General features: G+C 43.7%; 1 protein-coding gene across 1 annotated transcript in view; it reads right to left on the reverse strand.

Annotated features, from left to right (window-relative positions):
• The window catches only part of PHYH (phytanoyl-CoA 2-hydroxylase), a 59,114-nt gene that overhangs the window by 16,688 nt on the left and 18,675 nt on the right, over positions 1 to 23,751 (reverse strand). The window contains exons 3-6 of the mRNA XM_077264596.1: positions 21,361 to 21,471; positions 20,472 to 20,640; positions 18,936 to 19,017; positions 7,320 to 7,501 (exon numbers count right to left, since the gene is read on the reverse strand). Of these exons, the coding sequence (XP_077120711.1) occupies positions 7,320 to 7,501; positions 18,936 to 19,017; positions 20,472 to 20,640; positions 21,361 to 21,471 (544 nt within the window). The remainder of the gene's footprint in view (positions 1 to 7,319; positions 7,502 to 18,935; positions 19,018 to 20,471; positions 20,641 to 21,360; positions 21,472 to 23,751) is intronic.

Here is a 23,751-nt window from a genome sequence, read left to right on the forward strand (position 1 = left end):
ATGCCTAAATGCACTGAGTTGCCGCCATGTGATTGGCTGATTAGAAATTAAGTGTTAACAAGAAGTTGGACAGGTGTACCTAATAAAGTGGCCAGTGAGTGTATATATATATATATATATATATATATATATATATATATATATATATATATATATATATATATATACATGCACACATACACGCAGCAATAGGTTTACTCTGTCCCCTGTGCATCAGTCTACATTTGTCAACATTAACATTAAGTCTCAGTCGCCAAATGTTTGCCCATTCAGACATCTTAGCCAGATTGTTTTGTAATATGGTACTATCAGTTTTTAATACCCTACATAGTTTGGTTTTGTCAGCAAAGGCTTACACTGTACTTTCAATGCCATGTACAAGGTCATTAACAAAGATTAAAAAGAATCGGCCCTAGTACAGAACCTTGCTGTATAATGCGCACCGAGCAGTGCGTTGCAGTGCGGATATCCAGGTGACAGCGGTTGCTCAGAGGCACATACTCCGATTGTAATATAGCTTCACTCTTTAGTTCCGCAGTTAGATGGACTTGGGGCTCAGCGGGCAAAACTGGTGACCGCCCGCTGCCGCTAGAAGTGAGACCGTGTGTTGGGCGAGGACGCCTGAAAGGCTGCATCGGCCTCCGCCAGTATCTCATCACCTGTTAGACTTCCAGAGAGTAATGGACAGCGGAGCTACGATAAATTAAACCTGATATAAAGACTGTATAGTTGAATAGCAGTTATACTGTTTACCCTGCATCCCTTTTTTTCCTGTTATCTCCCTGGGAGGAGTTTATTACTGTTAATTAAGTAAATAATAGATAACCCCTGCTCTGCGCCTCTGTGTCACTGCATCCAAGTACCTTTGTTACATTTGTATGAAAATAGGGCTCACATGGTACATATTCATATAACGAGCTATGCAAATTTAACTTCTGTCCCATGACTCATATATAACGGGTGAAATAAGTATTGAACACATCACCAATTTTCTAAGTCAATATATTTCAAAATGTGCTCTTGACATGAGATTTTCACAAGATCTACAGTGGGAGGAAAGTAAGTATTTGATCCCTTGCTGGTTTTGTATGTTTGCCCACCGACAAAGACATGAAACAGTCTATAATTTTAAGGGTAGGTTAATTTTAACATTGAAATATAGAATATAAAAAATAAAATCCAGAAAATCACACTGTATAAATTATATAAATTTAGTTGCATTTTGCAGTGAGAAATAAGTATTTGATCCCACTGGCAAACAAGACTTAATACTTGGTGGCAAAACCCTTGATGGCAAGCACAGCAGTCAGACTTTTTTTGCAGTTGATGATGAGATTTGCGCACATGTCAGGAGGAATTTTGGTCCACTCCTCTTTGCAGATCATATCTAAATCATTAAGATTGAGGCTATCGCTTGGCAACTCGGAGCTTCAACTCCCTCCATAAGTTTTCTATGGGATTAAGGTCTAAAGACTGGATAGGCCACTCCATGACCTTAATGTGCTTCTTTTTGAGCCACTCCTGTGTTGCCTTGGCTGTATGTTTTCGGTCATTGTCTTGCTAGAAGACCCAGCCACGACCCATTTTTAATGTTCTGGCGGAGGGAAGGAGGTTGTCACTCAGGATTTTACATGGCTCCATCCATTCGCCAGTTGATGCGGTTAAGTAGTCCTGTGCCCTTAGCAGAGAAACACCACCAAAACATAATGTTTCCACCTCCATGCTTGATGGTGGGGACGGTGTTCTTTGGGTCATAGGCAGTATTTCTCTTCCGCCAAACATGGCAAGTTGAGTTAATGCCAAAGACCTCAATTTTTGTCTCATCTGACCATATCTCCCAATCACTCACAGAATCATCCAGACTTCTTGAGCTGGGGGACCTTGCGGGCACTGCGGGATTTTAAACCTTTATGGCATAATGTGTTTCCAATGGGTTTCTTGGTAACTGTGTTCCCAGCTGCCTTGAGATCATTAACACGTTCTCGCCCATGTAGTTTTAGGCTGATCTCTCACCTTCCTCACATGGACACCCCACGAGGTGAGATTTTGCATGGTGCCCCAGATCTATGTCGATTGACAGTCATTTTGTATTTCTTCCATTTTCTTACTATTGCACCAACAGTTGTCTCCTTCTCACCCAGTGTCTTACTTATGGTTTTGTAGCCCATTCCAGCTTTGTGCAGGTCTATGATCTTGTCCCTGACAGCCTTATAAAGCTCTTTGGTCTTGCCCATGTTGTAGAGGTTAGAGTCTGACTGATTAATTGAGTCTGTGGACAGGAGTCTTTTATAAAGGTGACTATGTAAGACAGCTGTCTTTATTGCAGGTAACAAGTTGATTAAGAGCATCTAACTGGTCTGTAGGAGCCAGAACGGTGATATGCAGTGCATTTTGGCCCTCAAAATGGTGTGCATTATGACTGCTAAAGAGTTCAATTTTGGTCTCATCTGACCTGGCTATATTCTACCAGTATTTCACAGGCTTTTCTAAAGAGCAGCACGGTGGCTCAGTGGTTAACACAGCAGCCTTGCAGTGCTGGAGTCCTGGGTTCAAATCCCACCAAGGACAACATCTGCATGGAGTTTGTATCTTCTCCCTGTGTTTGCGTGGGTTACCTCTAGCTACTCCGGTTTCCTCCCACATTCCAAAGAGATATTGATAGGGAATTTAGATTGTGAGCCCCATTGGGGAGTGATGATAATGTGTACAAAAACTGTAAAGCACTGCGGAATATGTTAGAGCTATATAAAAATAAAGATTATTATTATTATTAATAAATGTTGTTGAGTAGTTTATAAAAGTGACAGTCAGTGACAGTTTATAAATGTGCTTGAACATGCTTTTTGTTCAGCGATAGTGTTGTGTGGTGAGTATGCATACATTTCATACAGGTTCAGTGCATTACTTTCAGTGTTCTTTCAAACAATTGTACCTGCTGATTGCTGTTCTGTAGCTCTCCACAGGTGTTCATTGGCTCTTTTTCAACTTCTGAAAATTCTTTTCACTCTGTCTAAACTCTTGGGAGCACCTGGTCTTAGCCAGTTTATGGTGAAATTATGTTCTTTCCACTTCTGGATTATGGCCCCAACAGTGCTCACTGGAGCCTTCAGTAGTTTAGAAATTCTTCTGTAACTAATGCAATCAGTATGTTTTGCAACAATAAGGTTGTGGAGGTCTTCAGACAGTTCACTGGTTTTACCAATCATGAGATGTTTCTTTTGTGGCACCTTGGTAACGAGACACTATTTTATAGGTCATCAGTTGAACCAGCTGATATTTTTCCACTAAATGGAAGGATTGCTTTTGAATTACTGATAGATTTCAGCTGGGGTCATGACTTTCCATTGCTATTTCACCTCTCTTTCTGTTTTCAATACTTTTTCCCTGTGTAATTTCTCATCATTAAACATAACTAAATTTATAGGTATATATGGTTTCATTTCTTTGCCTGTGTGGATTGGATGGGTTTGATACCAACATCTGGTGAGAATTTCATGTCAATAGCACCTTTAGAAATATATTTATTTACAGCAGGTGAAATAAGTATTGAACACGTCACCAATTTTCTAAATTTGTGACGTGTTCAATACTTATTTCACCCACTGTTATAAGTCTGCAAAAAAGTCACAATTAGCAACTTCAATAATAACATCCAATTATACACAAAAAAAGCACACAAAGGAGCGAATGGGCCAATTAAAAACAACTCATTAATTTATTCCACATAATTAGATTAGAAACAATTACAATAAAGAAGACATTCAGTATAAAAGGTAGCAGAGAGAGAACAACAACTAAATAAAAGGAAAGGATAGAATATAATCTAATCCTAATACGGTACATTACAAATTGACCATTCAGCAAACATTCAGATACAATTGTGCAAATTGCAAACCTTAACCATAATGTATTGTGCCAAAGGTTTGCCTACTGTTGCGCCCTGTTACTACATGTAGTTATTACTCAATCTCGGCTTACTTTTATAATTGATGTAGTCTTTGTTGTAATTAAAGGTTTGTGTTCCAATTATGCGGAATACAAAAATGAACAGTTTTTAAATTAGCCAATTCAATCATTAGCATGCTTTTAGGGTGTATTGGCATTAATTGAACCATATTTGTTTACACTATGGCCCCGATTCATCAAGACTGGCCTTTCTATGGCGGTCTTGATCAAGATGTGCCAATAAAAAGTGTGCTCCATGTGCCACTGCAAAAAAAATGTACCCAACTAAGTGTCATAATTTATGCCCCTTTTGTTGAACAAATTTGCTGAATTTGAAGGCTGTGCTAGGTATTGCAGCCTCACATGGAATATGCGCTTATTTTTCAAATAGTTGGTGACACTGGCTGGAAAGGTACCGTCACACTAAGCGATGCTGCAGCGATACAGACAACGATGCCGATCGCTGCAGCGTCGCTGTTTGGTCGCTGGAGAGCTGTCACACAGACCGCTCTCCAGCGACCAACGATGCTGAGGTCCGTAAAAGTAAAAAAAAACAAACAGTACATACTCACCTGCGCGTCCCCCGGCGTCCGCTTCCCGCACTGACTGTGAGTGCCGGCCCTAACAGCAGAGCGGTGACGTCACCGCTGTGCTTTCCCTTTCCGGTCCCGGCGCTCAGTCAGTGCAGGAAGCGGACGGCGAGGGACACGCAGGTGAGTATGTACTGTTTGTTTTTTTTACTTTTACGCTGGTAACCAGGGTAAACATCGGGTTACTAAGCGTGGCCCTGCGCTTAGCAACCCGATGTTTACCCTGGTTACCAGCGTAAAACATCGCTGGCATCGTTGCTTTTGGTGTCAAACCTGACGATAAACGCCGGTCTGACGACCAAATAAAGTTCTGAACTTTCTTCAACGACCAGCGACATCACAGCAGGATCCTGATCGCTGCTGCGTGTCAAACTAAACGATATCGCTAGCCAGGACGCTGCAACGTCACGGATCGCTAGCGATATCGTCTAGTGTGACGGTACCTGAACTGACATAAAATCACCAAAGGTCACAACTGCACAAATACGATTTGCCTAAGACAATTTGCAACATTTAAATCACTTTGCGAAAAATGATTGATGAATTGGGCCCTATGTATGTTAAAGGGAACCTGTCACCCACCCCGGCGTTTGTAACTAAAAGAGCTATCTTGTGCAGCACTAATGCTGCATTCTGACAAGGTGGCTCTTTTACTTATTGTTCGTTGCACTGCAGAAATAATCGCTTTTGAATTTGGTCCCTCATACCTTCAAATCGTCCGGGGGCAGGTCTTTCCCCCCTCATCCAGACACAACACAGCCGTCACTCTGCGAAGAAGGGCGCCGCCTCCTCGGCATCATTCAGTTGTCCAGGCGCCTGCACGGTCATATTCTGCCTTGGGCATGTGCAGTTCGCGCTGCCCTACAACTGACATCACTTGATGTCTTGTTTACTGCGCCTGCGTGCACGCGCGGGATCTCGGGCCGCGCATGCACGCAGGCGCAGTAAACAAGACAAGACATCAAGTGATGTCAGCTGTCAGGCAGCGCGAACTGTGCAGGCCCAAGGCAGAATATGACCGCGCAGGCGCCTGGACAACTGAATAATGCTGAGGAGGCGGCACCCTTCTCGCAGTGACGGCTGTGGCTGTATTGTGTCTGGATGAGGGGGGAAAGACCTGCCCCTGGACGATTTGAAGGTATGAGGGATCAAATTCAAATGCGATTATTTCTGCAGTGCAACAAACAATAACTAAGGCTGGTTTCACACTTGCGTTTTGATCTGCAGCGTTTTTACAGAAAAAAACGCATGCGTTTTTTCCCCCTATGTTTAACATTAAAAACGCATGCTTTTTTTTGTATGCGTTTGGCCGCGTTTTACGACACATGCGGTTTTTTTTGCCGCATGCGTTCTTTTGCAGAAATGCAACATGTAGTAATTTTCAGAGGCTTTTTTTGCCGCAAAAAAAACGCATGCGTTCATTTGCGTTTGATTTGCATCAAAAAATACATTGATGTCTATGGAAACGCATGCGTTTTAAACGCATGTGTTTTTATAGAAAAAAACAAGAATACACCCTGATAAGCCACCCCCCACCATCAGGGTGATAAAGGGATCCTAACCCTAACCCTAACAATATGACAGTGAATACTCTCCGAGTTTATATTTTTAGTACTCTATAGCAATATTTATTAGAAGAATGTCCTGGTCTCCAGGTCAACATAATAGCCAATCCCTATGGATCCCTAGGGTTAGGGTTTGGATCCCTAGGGTTATGGTTAGGGTTTGGATCCCTAGGGTTATGGTTAGGGTTTGGATCCCTAGGGTTATGGTTAGGGTTTGGATCCCTAGGGTTATGGTTAGGGTTTGGATCCCTAGGGTTATGGTTAGGGTTAGGGTTTGGATCCCTTTATCACCTTGATGGTGGGGGGTGGCTTATCAGTGACCTGGTGACCAGGACATTCTTCTAATAAAAAGCTACCTCTAACCCTAACCCTAGGGATCCTAACCCTAACCCTAGCTAATTCTATTAATAGTGGGTTTTCTAGTTGATTTTGATGATTGGCAGCTGTCACACACTTCTCAGCATGCGTTTCAAAAACGCAAGAAAAAACCCATTTAAACGCGTCAAAACGCCGCGGTTTTTTTCTGCATGCAAAAACGCATGCGTCTAAAAAACGCAGTGTTTGCACGCGTTTACATGCGTTTTTTCACCACCTGCGTTTTTTGGTTTTTTTTACAAACGCTGCAGATCAAAACGCAAGTGTGAAACCAGCCTAACAGAGCCACCTTGTCAGAATGCAGCATTAGGCTATGTGCACACGTAGGAAAAGAGGTGCAGAATTTTCTGCACAAAATCCGCATCATCCGGCAGAATCCGCAGCCGTGGAGTTCCCGCGGTTTTTATGCGGATTTTGTGCGGTTTTTATGTGGAATTGATGCGGATTTTGTGCGGATTTTCAGCAGTTTTTGCCACTGCGGATTTTGATCATGGAGGGGTGCAGAAATGCTGCAGATCCAAACAAAAGAAGTGACATGCACTTCTTTGAAATCCGCAGCAATTCCAATTCCGCACTGATCTTTCTGCACCATCAGCACAGCTTTTTTTTTTCCATTTAATAACATTGTACTGTACATCACAGTGCGGATCTGCAGCGTTTTTGTGTGGAAAAATCCGCTGCGGATCCGCAGCACATCCGCATCGTGTGCACATATCCTTAGTGCTGCACAAGATGGCTCTTTTAGTTACAAACGCCTGGGGGGGGCGGGGGGGGGGGGGTGACAAGATCCCTTTAAGGTTTTTTTTTTTTTTACTTTGCCTGAAATCATGTAGCTGCTCCTTACCTCCCACTCTGGATAATCATGCTGTCTGAGTTCCCCGGTGTGAGTTCCTGGAAGGACTACAAGGCATCCATTGCTTCGGTCAATACGCTCCATTGCTGTCCAAGCACAAACCATGAGTTCTGCAGGTCTGAATGGGAAGTAATGCAGATCCTGATGCATTGGATGCCGAGAGGTCTTTTTACCTGGAATAAAAGTGATCTCAAATTCAGAACTTGATGTTGGGATCATTCATATAACTAAGTATCAAGTGAGGGAGACATAGGTGACCATGTAATACATGTTTGTGCGGAGTGGATTTTCAGCCTTGCTCATGGGTGGGAAGGACATCCTGTGACAAGTGGATCTTCAGTGTTGCTTATATTTGGGAAAGGGGCCCTGTACAGTATTTTTACTGGTTGTAAAGTGTATGCTAGTAGGTGCACCCTTTCAGGGAATTACACTTTCCATTTTTAGAAGTCTATGATAGAGACCGTTTTTCCTTAAGCCATCAAGTATCTTTGCAACTGACCAGGAGAAATTATATATTTAAAAAAAAAATAAAAAAAAAGCCAACAAAAAAATTGTAACAATTCTCAAATGTTGATTGTAGCACTGTCTAGAGAAGACATTCATCCCTGTCACATAGCTTTTGCTTGGCATAAATGGTTCTCCTAGTCTGGGGAAGACTTTCTCTCCACAATGGAAATTTCCTAATGGAAATCTTCATTAGATTATTTGTAAATACTGTATTTTTTGGATTATAAGACGCACCGGACCATAAGACGCACCTAGGTTTTAGAGGAGGAAATTAGAAAAAAAAATTGAAGCAAAAAATGTGGTCAATTCTGTACTTAATATTCCCTATCCTGGTAAATATTTATCCCCAATCCAGGTATACATGGTCCCCTCATCCCCATCCTGGTATGCATAACCAAATCATCCCTATCCTGTTACACATGGTCCCCTCATCCCTACCCTGATATGCATGGCCCCCTCATCCCCATCCTGGTATACATGGCCCCCTTATCTCTAGCCTGGTAGGAATGGTCCCCCTCATCCCAATCCTGGTATGCATGGCCCCATCAGAAAAACATTAAGCAGCTGCTTTATGCTTGTATGCAGCGCATGGCAGGGACATTATGCGCTGCTTACAAGCCGAAGGAGAGCTGCCGGAATACTCACTGCTCTGCATGCCGGGACTATGTGCATGGAGGGCAGTGAGTATTCATTAGCGAGCACAGTGTCAGCTGCCGGCTTCCTGCAGCTGCCGTGCTTTCTTGTGTCCCCACTACTAAAGGAAATAAATATTCACCGCATTCTACGCCCATGGGAGTGGAGCGCAGTGAATATTCATTTCTCTTAAGTAGAAAGCACACTTTGACCTGTGCTCACTAATGAATACTCACTGCCCTCCATGCACATAGTCCCAGTGTGCAGAGCAGTGAGTATTCCGGCAGCTGTCCTCTGTTTACAAGCAGTGCATAATGTCCCTGCCATGCGCTGCTTACAAGCATAAAGCAGCTGCTGGCATCGGAACAAGACGCTACGAGGGAGCGCATGAAGGTAAGTGTGATGGTTTGTTTTTTTAAATGTTTTTCTGATGGGGCCATGCATACCAGGATGGGGATGGGGCCATGCATACCACGACAGAGATAGGGGCCCTGCATACCAGGATGGGGATGGGGGCCAATCATACCAGGATGCTATTAAAAGGGAAATGAAAATTCATTGCCCGCCACGCCTATAGGCATAAAATGTAGTGAATATTCATTTCTCTTAGCAGCGTGCACAGGAGTGAGCTGCAGCCGCCGGCTCCTGCCTCCTGTGACCCGCTGCTGCAGCTCCCCACCTTCCCACCACAGCCAAAGCCGATATATTATTATTATTATTTATTTATATAGCACCATTGATTCCATGGTGCTGTACATGAGAATGGGTTACATACAAGTTACAGATAACACTTACAGTAAATAAACTAACAATGACAGACTGATACAGAGGGGCGAGGACCCTGCCCTTGCGTGCTTACATTCTACAGGATTATGGGGAAGGAGACAGTAGGTTGAGGGTTGCAGGAGCTCCGGTGTTGGTGAGGCGGTAGCTTTGGTAGTGATGAAGAGGCAGCGGGGTCAGTGCAGGCTGTAGGCTTTCCTGAAGAGATGGGTTTTCAGGTTCCGCCTGAAGGATCCGAATGTGGTTGATAGTTGGACGTATTGGGGCAGAGAATTCCAGAGAATGGGGGATATTCGGGAGAAATCTTGGAGGCGATTGAATGAGGAGCGAATAAGTGTGGAGGAGAGAAGGAGGTCTTGGGAGGACCGGAGATTACGTGAGGGAAGATATCGGGAGATTAGTTCAGAGATATATGGAGGAGACAGGTTATGGATGGCTTTGTAGGTCAGTATTAGTAATTTGAACGGGATACGCTGAGGGAATGGGAGCCAGTGAAGAGATTTGCAGAGGGGGGAAGCAGAGGAGTAGCGAGGAGAGAGATGAATTAGTCGGCAGCAGAGTTAAGGATCGACTGGAGAGGTGCAAGGGTGTTAGCAGGGAGGCCGCAGAAAAGGATGTTGCAGTAGTCAGGGCGGGAGATGATGAGGGCATGCACAAGCATTGTAGTAGCTTGACGGTTGAGGAAAGGATGGGTTCTGGAGATATTTTTGAGCTGGAGGCGACAGGAGGTGGACAGAGCTTGGATGTGTGGTTTGAAGGACAGGGCAGAGTCAAAGGTTACTCCGAAGCAGCAGACTTCCGGTACGGGGGAAAGCATGATGTCATAGATTGCGATAGATAGGTCAGGTAAGGAAGATCTATGGGATGGAGGAAAGATGATGAGTTCAGATTTGTCCACATTGAGTTTGAGGAAGCGAGAGGAGAAGAAGGAGGATATGGCTGATAGACACTCTGGGATTCTGGACAGCAGAGCGGTGACATCTGGGCCAGAGAGGTAGATCTGAGTGTCATCAGCATAGAGGTGGTACTGGAATCCATGGGACTTTATGAGTTGTCCCAGGCCAAGTGTATAGATTGAGAAGAGTAGGGGTCCTAGAACAGAGCCTTTGGGGACTCGAACAGAGAGAGGGTGGGATGAGGAGGTAGTGTGGGAGTGGGAGACGCTGAATGTGCGGTTGGAAAGGTACGAGGAGATCCAGGATAGGGCGAGGTCTTTGATGCCAAAGGAGGAGAGGATCTGTAGTAGGAGGCAGTGGTCAACTGTGTCGAAAGCAGAGGACAGGTCTAGAAGGAGGAGTACAGAGTATTGTCCGTTAGCTTTGGTGGTAAGTAGGTCGTTAGTGATTTTGGTCAGGGCTGTCTCAGTTGAGTGATGGGGCGGAAACCAGATTGTAGATTGTCAAAGAGCAAGTTAGATGAGAGGTGGAAGGAATCATCCGGACTATAAGACGCACCCCCATTTTCCTTCACATTTTTGGAGGGAAAAAGTGTGTCTTATAGTCCGAAAAATACGGTACGTTTTATACTTTTCCCTTCATCTACTGTACATGCATGGTAGAAGTTGGAAGGAGTTGTATTAAGCGCTTTCTACACAGTGAATGTTGTATAAAACTTACCAACGACAAAAATAATGGAAGAATGGTTTGTTTTCATTTCAGCACACTTCTTTTATCCGTCTTCCAATATACACCCCATAACATTGAAATTGGAGCAGCAAGAAGGAAAAGTCGTGGAGTTATGGAACTCACGAAATTAACACTTCATGTTTGTTATATGCAAATGATGAAAAAATGTAAACTGAATTTTCAAAACATTGATATATTTAGCACTTACACACCTTGGCTGCTATCAATGAGGTTACCAATGATTGTCTAAGGAATCGTCTGTCATGCTGAATGCGTTTGGACATGCAAATCATGAAGATTTGATGCCAGCAGCAAGCTTTTCAACTGCGAACTATGATGTACCAGATGTGTTCGATGGTAGACAAGACTATAAACACTGCAGGCCATAGTAGTAAATTAGGCAACACATGCCACTCACCGTAGCACAAGAAACATGTGGCCTAGAGTTACTGTGTAGAAAAATGGTTCCACGATCACATCTCTAATGCTGAGCTGTTAGTGTACTGGGAATGAAGACAAGAGGGGTCTGACTAACAGCCATTTTGCCACTCCAAAACCATAATTTCAGGAGTAGGATAGGTATAATGTTCCATCTTGAAGACTTTGCAGCATTGCCCACGTGGTCTCGTCAGAGTCAAAGAATTCTATGTAGTGATCTATTATGTACTGTAAGTGAAACTGGATGTCCCAAACCAAGACTAAGATAATCTGAGTCTGCGCAAACCATCAGAAGATGTTTTCACGACACTGAGCCAAGAATAAGACATCCACGTGGGCAACACTATGAAGAGGCCTTTACGAGAGAATATGAAAGTGTCCCACAAGTAATTTTTCAACCATGATAATGCCAGGCGGCATGTGGCCGGTGTTACTGCGAGCAGCCCGTGTGGCCTAAACATGCTGCCATGGCTTGCAGCATCCCTGGACTTGTCTCCTATTGAACACAGAGGCATGTAAAAGTTTGGGCACTGCTGGTCAAAATTACTTTTATTGTAAACTGTTAAGCAAGTTGAAGATGAATTGATCTCTAAAGTTAAAAATGACATCTTTCCTTCGTATTGTAGGCAAAATAAAAAATGTAATTTTTTTACATTTTAAAAATTACAAAAGGAAAATGGGCCAATGCAACACTTTTGGGCATCCTTGAAGACCTGTGTGCTCAGAACTTTAACCAAGGTTTCAGACCTTAGTCTGTTAGGGATGTGCTTTGTTCACTATCATTAGGAAAGACCAGGTGATGCAAATTTCCCAGCTTTATAAAAACCCAACCTCCTCTAACCTTGTGCCAAAAAACAGCAGCCTTGGGTTCTTCTAAGAATCATGAAAATAGTGGAGGCCCACAGAGCAGGCTGTAAGAAGATAGCAAAGCGTTTTCAAGTTGCCCTTTCCTCAGTTCGAAATGTACCGTATTTTTCGGACCATAAGACGCACCTAGGTTTTAGAGGAGGAAATTAGGGAAAAAAAATTGAAGCAAACAAATGGTAAATTCTGTACTACAATATTCCTTATCCTGGTATGCATGGCTCCCTCATCCCTATCCTGGTGTGCATGGCCCCATCCTTATCCTGGTATGATTGGCACCATCTCGGTTCTGGTATGCATGAGGTCCCCACCCCAGTCCTGGTATGACTGGCCCCATCACGATCCTGGTTTGATTGGCCCCATCCTTTTTCTTTTATAATTGGCCCCATCCCGCTCCTAGTATAATTGGCCTCATCCTTTTTCTTTTATAATTGGCCCCATCCCATTACTGGTATGATTGGCCCCGTCCTTTTTCTTTTATAATTGGCTCCATCCTGGTCCTGGTATGCATGACCCCATCAGGAAAGATTAAAAACAAAAAAAAAAAATTACACTCCCCTACACAGCGCTCCCTCGTAGCGTCCTGCTCCGGTGCCAGCAGCTGCTTAATGCTTGTAAGCAGCGCATGGCAGGGACATCATGCGCTGCTCACAAGAAGAGCGAGCACAGATGCCGGAATACCTACCCGGGTAGGCCCATCATCTCGGGGATTAATAGCCTTACGGCAAATCTGTCCCGGTATGTGGACATGCACTTACAAAAGTGCACGCAACTCATACCGGCCTACTTAAAGGACAAGGGTCACATCCTACAAGTCCTTGAGAAGGTTAAATGGGAACCTAATTACTTTTTAGGCACCCTAGACATAAAATCTTTATACACGGTGATTGACCAAAAAATGGGGTGCCTTATTGCTGGCCAATACCTCCAAACCTTAGGGATATACCCTAATACTCAGGTCACATTCATTGAAGAGTGTATTGAATTCATTCTGCAACATAATTACTTTTGGTATGAAGGGGACTTCTTTTTGCAGACCTGGGGCACTGCTATGGGCACTCGTTTTGCCCCTAGCTATGCTAATTTGTTTGTGGTCAAGTGGGAGGAGTCCCATTTTTTCCTCGGGCAGTTTACGCACAGGTTTGGTCGTGTGGCGCCGTTTCATTGACGACATGCTGTTTGTCTGGAATGGCCCTAAAAATGATTTGGATTCATTTATATCAAATCTAAATAATAACAGCTTTGGACTAGAATTCACACCCACAATCAGCACGCCTAGCATTAACTTTCTGGACCTCAGCATATACATAGAGGACGGCCAGCTACTAACCAAGTGTTATCGGAAAGAAGTGGATTCCAATAGCTTTATTAGCATCACCAGCTGCCATCTACCGGTCTGGCTCACAAATATCCCTAAGGGCCAGTATACAAGAATTAGACGGAATTGCACTACTTTGGAGGACTATAACAGGGATTCGGCCATTCTGACCCACCAATTTCTTGATGAGGGTTACCCCAGTTCATTGCTAGTTCAAGCCAAAAAGGATGTAATGGAGATACCCAGTGACTCTCTGATACACAGAGTGAAACCCACCAATCATATAATTAATATTCATGATCAAATCCGCAAGTTACTGTTTGTCACCCAATTCCATGCTGAGTATACCAAATTCAGGTCTATTATTCAGAAACATTGGTTAGTGCTTCAAAGGGATAAAACCATAGGGGAGCATCTGCCGGCCGCACCTAGATTTGTATTTAGGAAGGCAAAATCTCTGGGTAGTATCATAGCCCCGACTACAAAACAAGCCTCTAATTGTAAGCACCAAGCTGGCGCCCCTGGTATGAGCAGGTCAGGGTTTACACCCTGTGGGTACTGTTTTGGGTGTCGGCATACATCTTTCAAGAAAACATGCCGCTCCACTTTCACTGATTCTGACGCCATGAATGAATTTAGCATCAGAGATAATATCACTTGTTCCACTACAAAAGTCATCTACCTAATTGAATGTCCATGTAAGAAACTATATGTAGGCCGCACTAAGAGGCCCCTCATGGTCCGGGTTAAAGAACATTTCACGAACATCCAGAAAGGTTTCATGGGTCATCCACGCTCACGCCATTTCAGTGAAAAGCATAATAAATCAACTAAGGGTGCCCTTTTTTTTGGGAATCCAAAGGATTAGACAGAATTTAAGAGGGGGCAACTTAATAAAAGCTATGTCCAGGGCTGAATCCCAGTGGATTTTTTCCCTGGATAGCCTTGCCCCCAAAGGCCTCAATCATGGGCTAGAAATATATACGCTTTCTAGCTGTTTCCGCTACCATTCCTAGCACTGGTCTCTACCTTTTCCATACGGCTTTCCCTCCGGGGCTGCATGTCCACTTTTATCCCCCCCTTCTTTTTTCCCTCCCCCTCCTTCACGCTCTTTTCAGTCATGAGGGAGGGTCTAGGAGTCTATTTTTTTCCTCTGTTTTTCATCTCCATGGTAACACTACCCTTGGTTTACTTAAGTTTATATGCCATGATCTAGGTTATTTATCTTTTTCAGATCATGTACAAAGCTTTCATGTAGGTCTATTATCGCGTCATTCGTACATGTTCATGCACAACTTTACATAGGTACACACTGCACTGGGTCAGTCCTCTTCATCATTTTATTTACTTTCCTTGTTTTTATTTTTTTAGGCAGCATTTGTTTTTAGATGATACTTGTCCCATTTTTTAATCTGTTATTTATTAAAGGTCAGTTTTTAATCACTTACTTTAGTCAGAGGGAGCTCTGTTGCGTCAATATGATGCATAATCTTAACGAGCAGAACACAGATATACACTCTCTATATAGTGTCATATGTTTTTTAGCGTAATGTTGTCATATTATTTTATTTAATATATTTTATTTCATGTGCCACAATTTCCACTTTTCCACTCTCCTGCTGTAATCTATGGCGTCTGGGCCCGTGTCCATGCGGCTTTGAAATCAGCATCACTATAGCAGGCATTATAACAATGGGTTAAACGGGCAGGCGGTGCACTGTGATTGACAACCTGGGAGTTTAAATGTTTGGGTGCATCAAGAGACCGGTAACTTTGATGAAGAAGGACGTCACTCCTTCGAAACGCGTCGGTTTTTTGGTCTCTGTGCTGCCCCGTACAATCTACCATCTCTGTGACGTCACATGCTGAGCCCCGTGCCAGCTATTCCCTCCCTTTGTTTTTCTCCCGCTCGTATCCAGGGACGCCACCGGCCAGGGCTTTCCCTGGCTCTACGCAGCTTCCGCACTGCACCGCTGTGCTGCGGTTGATTACTCCTGCCTGCCCGTCCTCCTACCTGCACTTCCACACGCCGGATCTTCCTATCCAGACTGGACTGCATCTACCACGCTATACAGCGCTGCACTTCCATTTCTGTGAGTCTCCACCTGGTGCGCTGCCACCGGTATCCCCAGTGTGGTTATTATCCCTGTTTTCAGGTCTGGCATTGGGTTAGCTGCAGTTGACCTGCTATGGTCTCGTGTCTTGTAGGGGAGCACAGGACATATATTCTCCCCTTGTGGTTTCATCATATTCTTTTATTGTGCCAGGATTTGATTGGGATTTTGTGTGCTATGCCGTCACACTAGTGTACTCTACATTAATTTCATTTCTGTCACCCCCTTAGCGCGGATTCAGTTGCATGTATACTTATTGGTTATCCTATTGACAGCGGTGGCACCTGGCTGTCCTGTTTCCTGCAGCTGAGGGTTTCATCCACTTTTTTTGTGAGGTAGCGTGTGTGTGTCTTTCTATATCACAAAAAAAAAATTTACACTCCCCTACACAGCGCTCCCTTGTAGCGTCCTGCTCCGGTGCCAGCAGCTGCTTAATGCTTGTAAGCAGTGCATGGCAGGGACATCATGCGCTGCTCACAAGAAGAGCGAGCACAGATGCCGAAATACTTACCGGGACCGTTCATCGGAGATCGGGGTGAGTATCCATTCCTCTTCAGTAGCGCGCAGTGTCAGTCGCCTGCTTCTGGTCACGTGTGCCGATACACACGTGACCGCGGGCAGCAGCAGGAAGGCTCCGGCTGACACTGCCCGCTACTGAAGAGGAATGGAAACTCCCCTCTCTCTCTACGATGAACGTACCCGGTGAGTATTCTGGCAGCTGTGCTCGCTCTACTTGTGAGCAGTGCATGACGTCCCTGCCATGCGCTGCTTACAAGCATTAAGTAGCTGCTGGCACCGGAGCAGGACGCTGCGAGGGATTGCTGTGTAGGCGAATGTAAATTTTTTTTTTTTTTAATCTTTCCTGATGGGGCCATGGATACCAGGAACAGGTTGGTGCCAATTATAAAAGAAAAATGATGGGACCAACATTTCAGGAACAGGATGGGCCATCTATACCAGGGATGCCAGAAAAATGAATATGCATTGTCCTCCACATCCATGGGCGTGGAATGCAGTGCATATTAATTTCTCTTTAACAGCAAGCACAGGAGTTAGCAGGAGCCGCCGGCTCCAGCCTCCTGTGACCGGATGTTCCACCGAAACCGCTCTCCCACCTCCCCATCACAGCCAAAGCCCACACATCCGGACTATAAGACGCACCCCCCATTTTCCTACACATTTTGGGAGGAAAAAAGTGCATCTTATAGTCTGAAAAATACGGTAATTAAGAAAAAGCAGTTAACAGGAACAGCTGTCAAACAGCAAAGGTCAATATAAGGTCTGGAAGACCAAGCAAAATTTCAGTAAGATGTGCTTGTAGGATTGCTAGAGAAGCACATCAAAGCCCCCGCTTCACAGGAAAATACCTTGTGGTACATTGTTCTACTGTTCAGAGACACCTGCACAAAAATAGCCTTCATGGAAGAGTCATCAGAAGAAAACTTCTACTGCATCCTCACCATAAAACTCAGAGTAAGAAGTACGCAAAGGAACATCTAAACAAGCCTGATGCATTTTGGAAACGAGTCCTGAGGACAAAAGAAGATAAAATAGAACTCTTTGGCAGCAATGAGCAAAGGTAAGTGTGGAGAAAAAAGGGCACAGAATTTCAGGAAAGGAACATCTAGCCAACCATTAAGCATGGGGCTGAGTAGATCAATCATGCATTGGAGTCGTGCCAATGGCACAGGGAACATTTCATGGATTAAGTGAATAATGGATTCAATGAAATTTAAACAAATTCCTGATGCAAACATGACACATCTGTAAAAAAGCTGAAGTTGAAAAGAGGATGGCTTCTACAAATGGATAATGATCTTAAACACATGTCAAAATCGACAATAGACTACCTCAAAAGGAGCAAGCTGAAAGTTTTACAATGGCCATCACAGTCCCCTGATCTGGACATCATTGCAAATCTAGAACTCAAAATAGCAGTGCATGCAAGATGACCCAAGAATCTCACAGAACTGGAAGAATGGATGAAAATCCCTCAAACAACAATTACAAAGAAAGGTCTTTTTTCAACTTATGTAACTAGGTCCATCAAGTTCAACCCTTATCTTCCAATTGTACATTTTTTCACTAAATTAACTATAACTCACAATGTTATGTGTATTGAGGAAATCATCTCTTTTTTTTTAAAGCCAATATAGTGACAGCCATTACGAAATCTTGTGGCATTCCAGTCTCACTGATCTAACTGTAAAGAACCCTTACCTATTGAAAGACTCTTGGCTGGCTAAAAAAGTGTTTAGAAGCTGTGATACTATCAAAAAGGGGGTGCTACTAGGTACTAATTATGCAGGGTGCTCAAACTTTGGCATTGACCAGTTTTCCTCTTTCGCAATCTTTAAAATGTCAAAGATGAAAAAATATATATATATTTACTGAAATGCAAAATGTGTCATCTTTAACTTTAGGTCTTTCAGAGATCATTTTATTTTCAACTTGCTTAACTGTTCACAATAGCAGTTATTTTGACCAGGGGCGCCCAAGCTTTTACATGCCACTGTATATGGTGCAATAAATATAACCATTAAAAAACCAACAGAAGTGAAAACAAACAACTCAATGTGGAGGGAAGGGGTTAAAACATTTCTCCACTTTAAAAAGATCAAAAATTATAGTGAAAGACTCTGTATTGTTATAGTTTTTCTAATTCACTTCATTAGAGGTTTTTGCAGATAAAAACGCAAGCAGGCTGCACCAAATTACTCAGTGTCCTGCTGCAAGGCTACTATCTTCAGTGTATGGGTGAGTGCTGTAAAATCCTTTGACTTACGAGATTGGTAGCCTGGCAGCAGGATGCTGCCTAGTTACTTGATGGGGACATATATATCAGGATGGTGGTGGTGGGGGGAATATACACCAGGATGGGCGATATTAGTACAGAATTGGGGGTCATTGCCCCTATAAAAGTGTCAGCAGCAGATGCCACCCCCCAAAAAAGTGCATCATAACCATATTTTTTTGCTTCAATTTTTTTCTATTTTCCTCCTCTTAAACCTAGGTGCGTCTTATGGTCCGATGCGTCTTATAGTTTGAAATTGAGACAATTTCCTTTTTAGGGTTTTTATCTGGATCTTCAGATGTCAGCTTTAGTACGGCACTTCACGGTTATTGGCGAAATTAAGCTGTATTTATTTACTGCACTTCCATAGAACAACTAAACTGGAAACAAGTCTGTCTGCGGTTATTTACTTTCTCTCGTTCTACAACAATAATATGTTAATTTGCAGTGTGCAATTTACATTATGATTTTTTTCATCCACTATGGCTAGGATTATAGTACTCCTTTATTAGTGTTTTAGAAGCTACTTGCCTGCATCTGGAGGCTTATTGATCAACATGGTGTGCATGGCCATGATGTTAGGGCCAACAAAACACTCCACATACTTCAGAATCTAAGAAACAAGAACAAGTTGTCAGCATACAATACTGTGCAAAAGTTTTTGCCAGGTGTGTAAAGAATGCTGCAAGGTAAGAATACGCTCAGAAATAAAAGTGTACTAAACTAGGTGAATGATCAAAAGAGACTCCTAAACAAAATCATTATTATGTGAAACCACCCTTTGTCTTTAAAGCAATATTAATTCTTCCAGGTACACTTGCACAAAGTCAGGTATTTTGTAGAATTACATTCAGGTACATGAGTAACCAATTACACCAAACAGGTGATCATGATCATTTCCTTTTGTAGGTTGAAGCACAGTCACTAACTGAAACAAACAGCTGTGTAGGAGGCTAACAAGTGGATAAGAAACAGCCAAATTCTGCTACAAAAGGTGTGGTTGTGGAAGAGATAGTTTCAGATCACAGGTCATACACCATGGCAAGAGAGACTGACAACAGCAAGACACTAAAGTAGTTATACTGCATCAAGTCTCTCCAAAGCAAATATTTCAAAGCAGAGTACGGTTTCAAGATTTCCTGTTCATGCAACTCTAGAGCATGTGCGCCACTCACTCAAGTAGCGTCACTGTCTCTGAGTTGAGGGGTATGCTTCCCTGCTTCAGAGGCGCACTCTGCGAGCGACCAAAAGGCGTCTTCTAAACTTCTGGACATGCGCAGTGTGCGCCTCTGAAGCCAGGACGTGTACACATGGCTTCAGAGACGCAGTGACGCTACCGGAATGAGTGGCACATGATTTGCATGAGAGGTTATGATGCCGCTCTTGCAAATTATGTTATCACGCCCACAGGGGCGTGATAACATGGAAAGAGGGCTGACTAGTCTGCGGCAGCTAACGCCCCATCGACTAAACAAAGCTCTTATTTACCATAACCTATATAAACACTTAAGGTCAAAGTCAACATTTGCTTTTTTTATTGTCACTTTTCCTTTCTTTTGTTTTGTGGTATTCGTTGAGATTTTTTCTCCAAATTCTTCAAAATTGTGAATGTGGTTCATAATCTGAGAGGCATGGATCTGAGAGGTAGAGAAGGAGGTAATAGGATACAAGGGCGGGTCAGACGGGTGAAAGAGGTGTGTTTTTCTGGGCCCAGCGCCGCTCTCTCTTTTTCCCATACTCCAAGAGTCCCGGACGCCTGCGGCTTGCTTCACTTACACCTTCCCGGTGAGGCACCCCTCATCTCGTCATCAGGACCGCTCCCCCCCACCATATGTGGCGACCGCAGATTGCTCCGCACCCGCCCTATAAGACAACACCCGGCGTATAAGATGAACCCTCTGACTTTTGAGAAGATTTTCAGGGGTTAAAAAGTCATCTTATACGCTGGAAAATACGGTAGTCTTAAGGTGAGGCAAAAGATGAAACGTTCATTTACAAGTAATAATGAATCTTCAACATGTAAAAAAAAACCAAAAACCTGAGGTTGTAATTCATATCCGTAAATACCTGTGGCAGGCTGCAGTATCGGAATAACTCCGGAAGCTCCTGGAAGTCCTGAACTTTTGTAATAGCTTTTTGATCTGGAACATACTCAGAATTCAAAATGGCCACATCCCGCATGGCAATCATTCCAGGTGCTGACAGTTCTTTTTTGCAAACTCTCTCAAAGACTCCTCTGCAAAGAATAGTGATCTTCATTCAATAATAGAAAAACAGATGTAAATATTGTCTACAAGGTTCTAATACATTGCTTTAAAGTGTGCCTATCATTTCAGGTAACACTTCAGAAAAAAAAAAGCTTTCATGTATACATGAGGAATAATACCATTTCTTACATTATATGACTAGTATTCTAAATGTTTAGTATTCTCCCCTCTGTAGGCTCTCTAATTTTCAGTTGTCTCTGAGTTAGTGGGTGAAGACTGCAATGTTGTCTCCCAGACACAATGCACAAAGTCATGAGGGTTTTCTGTTCTTACTTCTGTGGGTGGCACACAAGCAGTAGTATGGAAGACATTAAACAGTACTGAGCTGTGTAGCTGTGAATCTAGCACTGGAGTGAGGAAAATAATTTGTGAGAAGCTGTTGCACCATCTGTGACTGTCACCTTCCCCGCCATAGATTTAAATTAGCTGTATACAGATACTTGAGTGAGCTGGCAGTCTGCCTTGCTTTAACCAAGACGGATTTTAACTTTTTTTTTATTCTCTAGCGTGAACGATAAATTCTAGAGGCGGAGGGGAGGTTACTCATCAATGGAGAAATATTCAGATTTCTCCAAGATATGCATATATCAACGTTTTTTTATATTCGCTTGTACTATGCAAAATTTGATGAAACAACAGAAACCATTTAACTAAAGGAGAAGTCTGCTAAACAGTAAATCACGTTCTACCTGAAGTCATCCAAGTCGTCGTGTGACACCAGGTTTTTAATAACAAGGAATCCATTATCCTCATAGAACTGTCTCTGCTCCGTGGTCAGGAGATCATTGTTCAAGGTAAATCTGTTGGGGATAAGCACAAAGCAAAGTCGTCAGATGTTTTTGAAACGCAGAATGCAAAATGATAAAGAAATAAGTAAAATGTGATTTATGACAATCTTTATACTTGTTATTGTGTTTGGAAGCAGAAAAAAATGATACTACATGCCCTCACTTAGTCTAAAGGTCAAACGGTGGATGTTTCTCCTGCTCCTGGACTGTAACTAGTCACAGTGCTTCTCTATCTTGTAGCACCACATATATTATCAATGACGTCGTCTCCACCCAAATAACCTATCACCTGCATACTTGATATCTTGAGCAATTTTTATCATATATCAATTGCTTTCAGCCATTTCTATTTTTCCACCTCTTCCCTAACTCCGTAATGTCAGCCTGCACTAAATAAACAAAGCTTGTTGGGCACGTGATAGCTGCTGTCTGGACCCCCGTTAGGCTGACATCTATTATTATCCCATACACATGACCCAACTACGGAGCATTTATGTGCTTTAATTCTGGAGAGGAGAGAAAGCCACTCCCAGGGAAAAGATCAGGTATTTTAGAGACCCGTGTGCAGGCAAGCTAGACCAAGAAACGCGACCCCACGCGTATCGCCCTCCCAATAGGGCTTCGTCAGGGGGTCTCTGTCCCGTCATCTCCGTTTTTGGTAATGTTCCTACTATACCCTCTGGCACCGACGCTGCTATCATGAGGCGAGTTGAATACTTTGCCTCAAGCGGCAGAGTATTCCTAAAGACAGGGGGCGGCAGAGCGGCAGTCAGAAGTTAGAACAGGTGGTGCCGACTCTCCCTGCAAATGCAATCCCTGCGCTCTCTGACACTTGCTGACAGTGCAGTGTCACAAACAACTGAAACAAGGTAATGTGCGGTGCGGCCTCGTGCCCAGCGGCAGGTGAGGTGACTCACTGTTACCACCTGGCCGGGCTGAGGTGCAGTCAGAAGCGGTGCCCTGTCTCCTGACCTGCTGGCTGCTGTGCTTGTAGCAGTAACCGGCGGCAGGCAGGCTAGTAGTAACTATAAAAAACATCATTCCCCACCCCCTCCCACCACATGCTAGTGAGTGTCGTTCCATGAACGAGCTGATAGAGCCGGCTCCCTGCTGCTGTGAATCAAAGGAGTCGGCTCTGCAGCGTGAGTGAGCCGAGTTTTTTTTTCCTTTCTGGTGCTCGTGCCTGCAGCTTGTCAGACTGTCTGTGACTCATGTGGAAGGAGAGAAGTAGCTGTGGACTGTTTGTGAGCACTGTCTGGAGAAATGGTGCAGACAAGCACAGGACAGGACAGGGTGGATGGGAGAAGAAAGTAAATGCTTCCTATTGTTAACCCTTAAGTGCCCACAGACTGCAAGCATTAGGGTATCTTTTCCACGTTCAGGAAACGCTGCGTGTTTGACGCAGCGTTAGAGCCGCAGCGTAAAACACGCAACGTCCACATGTTGCAGCATAGTGGAGGGGATTTCATGAAATCCCGTCTCCACTATGCGGTAAAAAACGCAGGCGGCAGACCCACGTAAACGGACATGCGGCGCGTCTTTTCAGAACGCAACATGTCTGTTTACAATGCGGCGATGCTCCATCGTCGCGCCGTAAATGTACCATAGACTATCATTAGATGCAATAAAAATTGCATCTAATGATTAGTCACATGCGTAGAAACTGCGTAAATGCAACTTACTACGCATGTCTACCGGCTCACCTGTCCCGCCGCCGGAAGTCCCTCGTCCACTGCAGTTCTCCCAATAACTTATTGTGAGAACTGCCGTGCACGTGACCGGGACTTATCTCCGGTCACTAGTCTGGTTCTCGCAAACAGCTGATCAGCTGATTGTGAGAACGCTGCAGTGTAGGTGATCGCTGGAGAGTTATCTCTGGCGATCATCTACTGGCTCTGCTACATCTCCGGCGATCATCTACCGGCTCTGCTACATCTCCGGCGATCATCTACCGGCTCTGCTACATCTCCGGCGATCATCTACCGGCTCTGCTACATCTCCGGCGATCATCTACCGGCTCTGCTACATCTAGATGTCACGTCAGGCATCCAGATGTAGCAGAACCAGACTCGTCTATCTACACTGTGTGCACATACACCATGCAACAACATGCGACATGCTGCGACGACATGCAACAACATGCAACTTGCATTACTGCATAATCAGAAATGTAACAAGTGTAAAGATCGATGTTTCAAATACATACAACTTTAAATAGTAATATATTTTACATGTGCGTCAGGTTAGGCGAGTAAAGAGTAAACCAGATTACTTTTGCAGTTCGCCTCAGGC

Source organism: Ranitomeya variabilis, chromosome 5, assembly GCF_051348905.1.
Source record: "Ranitomeya variabilis isolate aRanVar5 chromosome 5, aRanVar5.hap1, whole genome shotgun sequence".
Classification (NCBI taxonomy): domain Eukaryota; kingdom Metazoa; phylum Chordata; class Amphibia; order Anura; family Dendrobatidae; genus Ranitomeya; species Ranitomeya variabilis.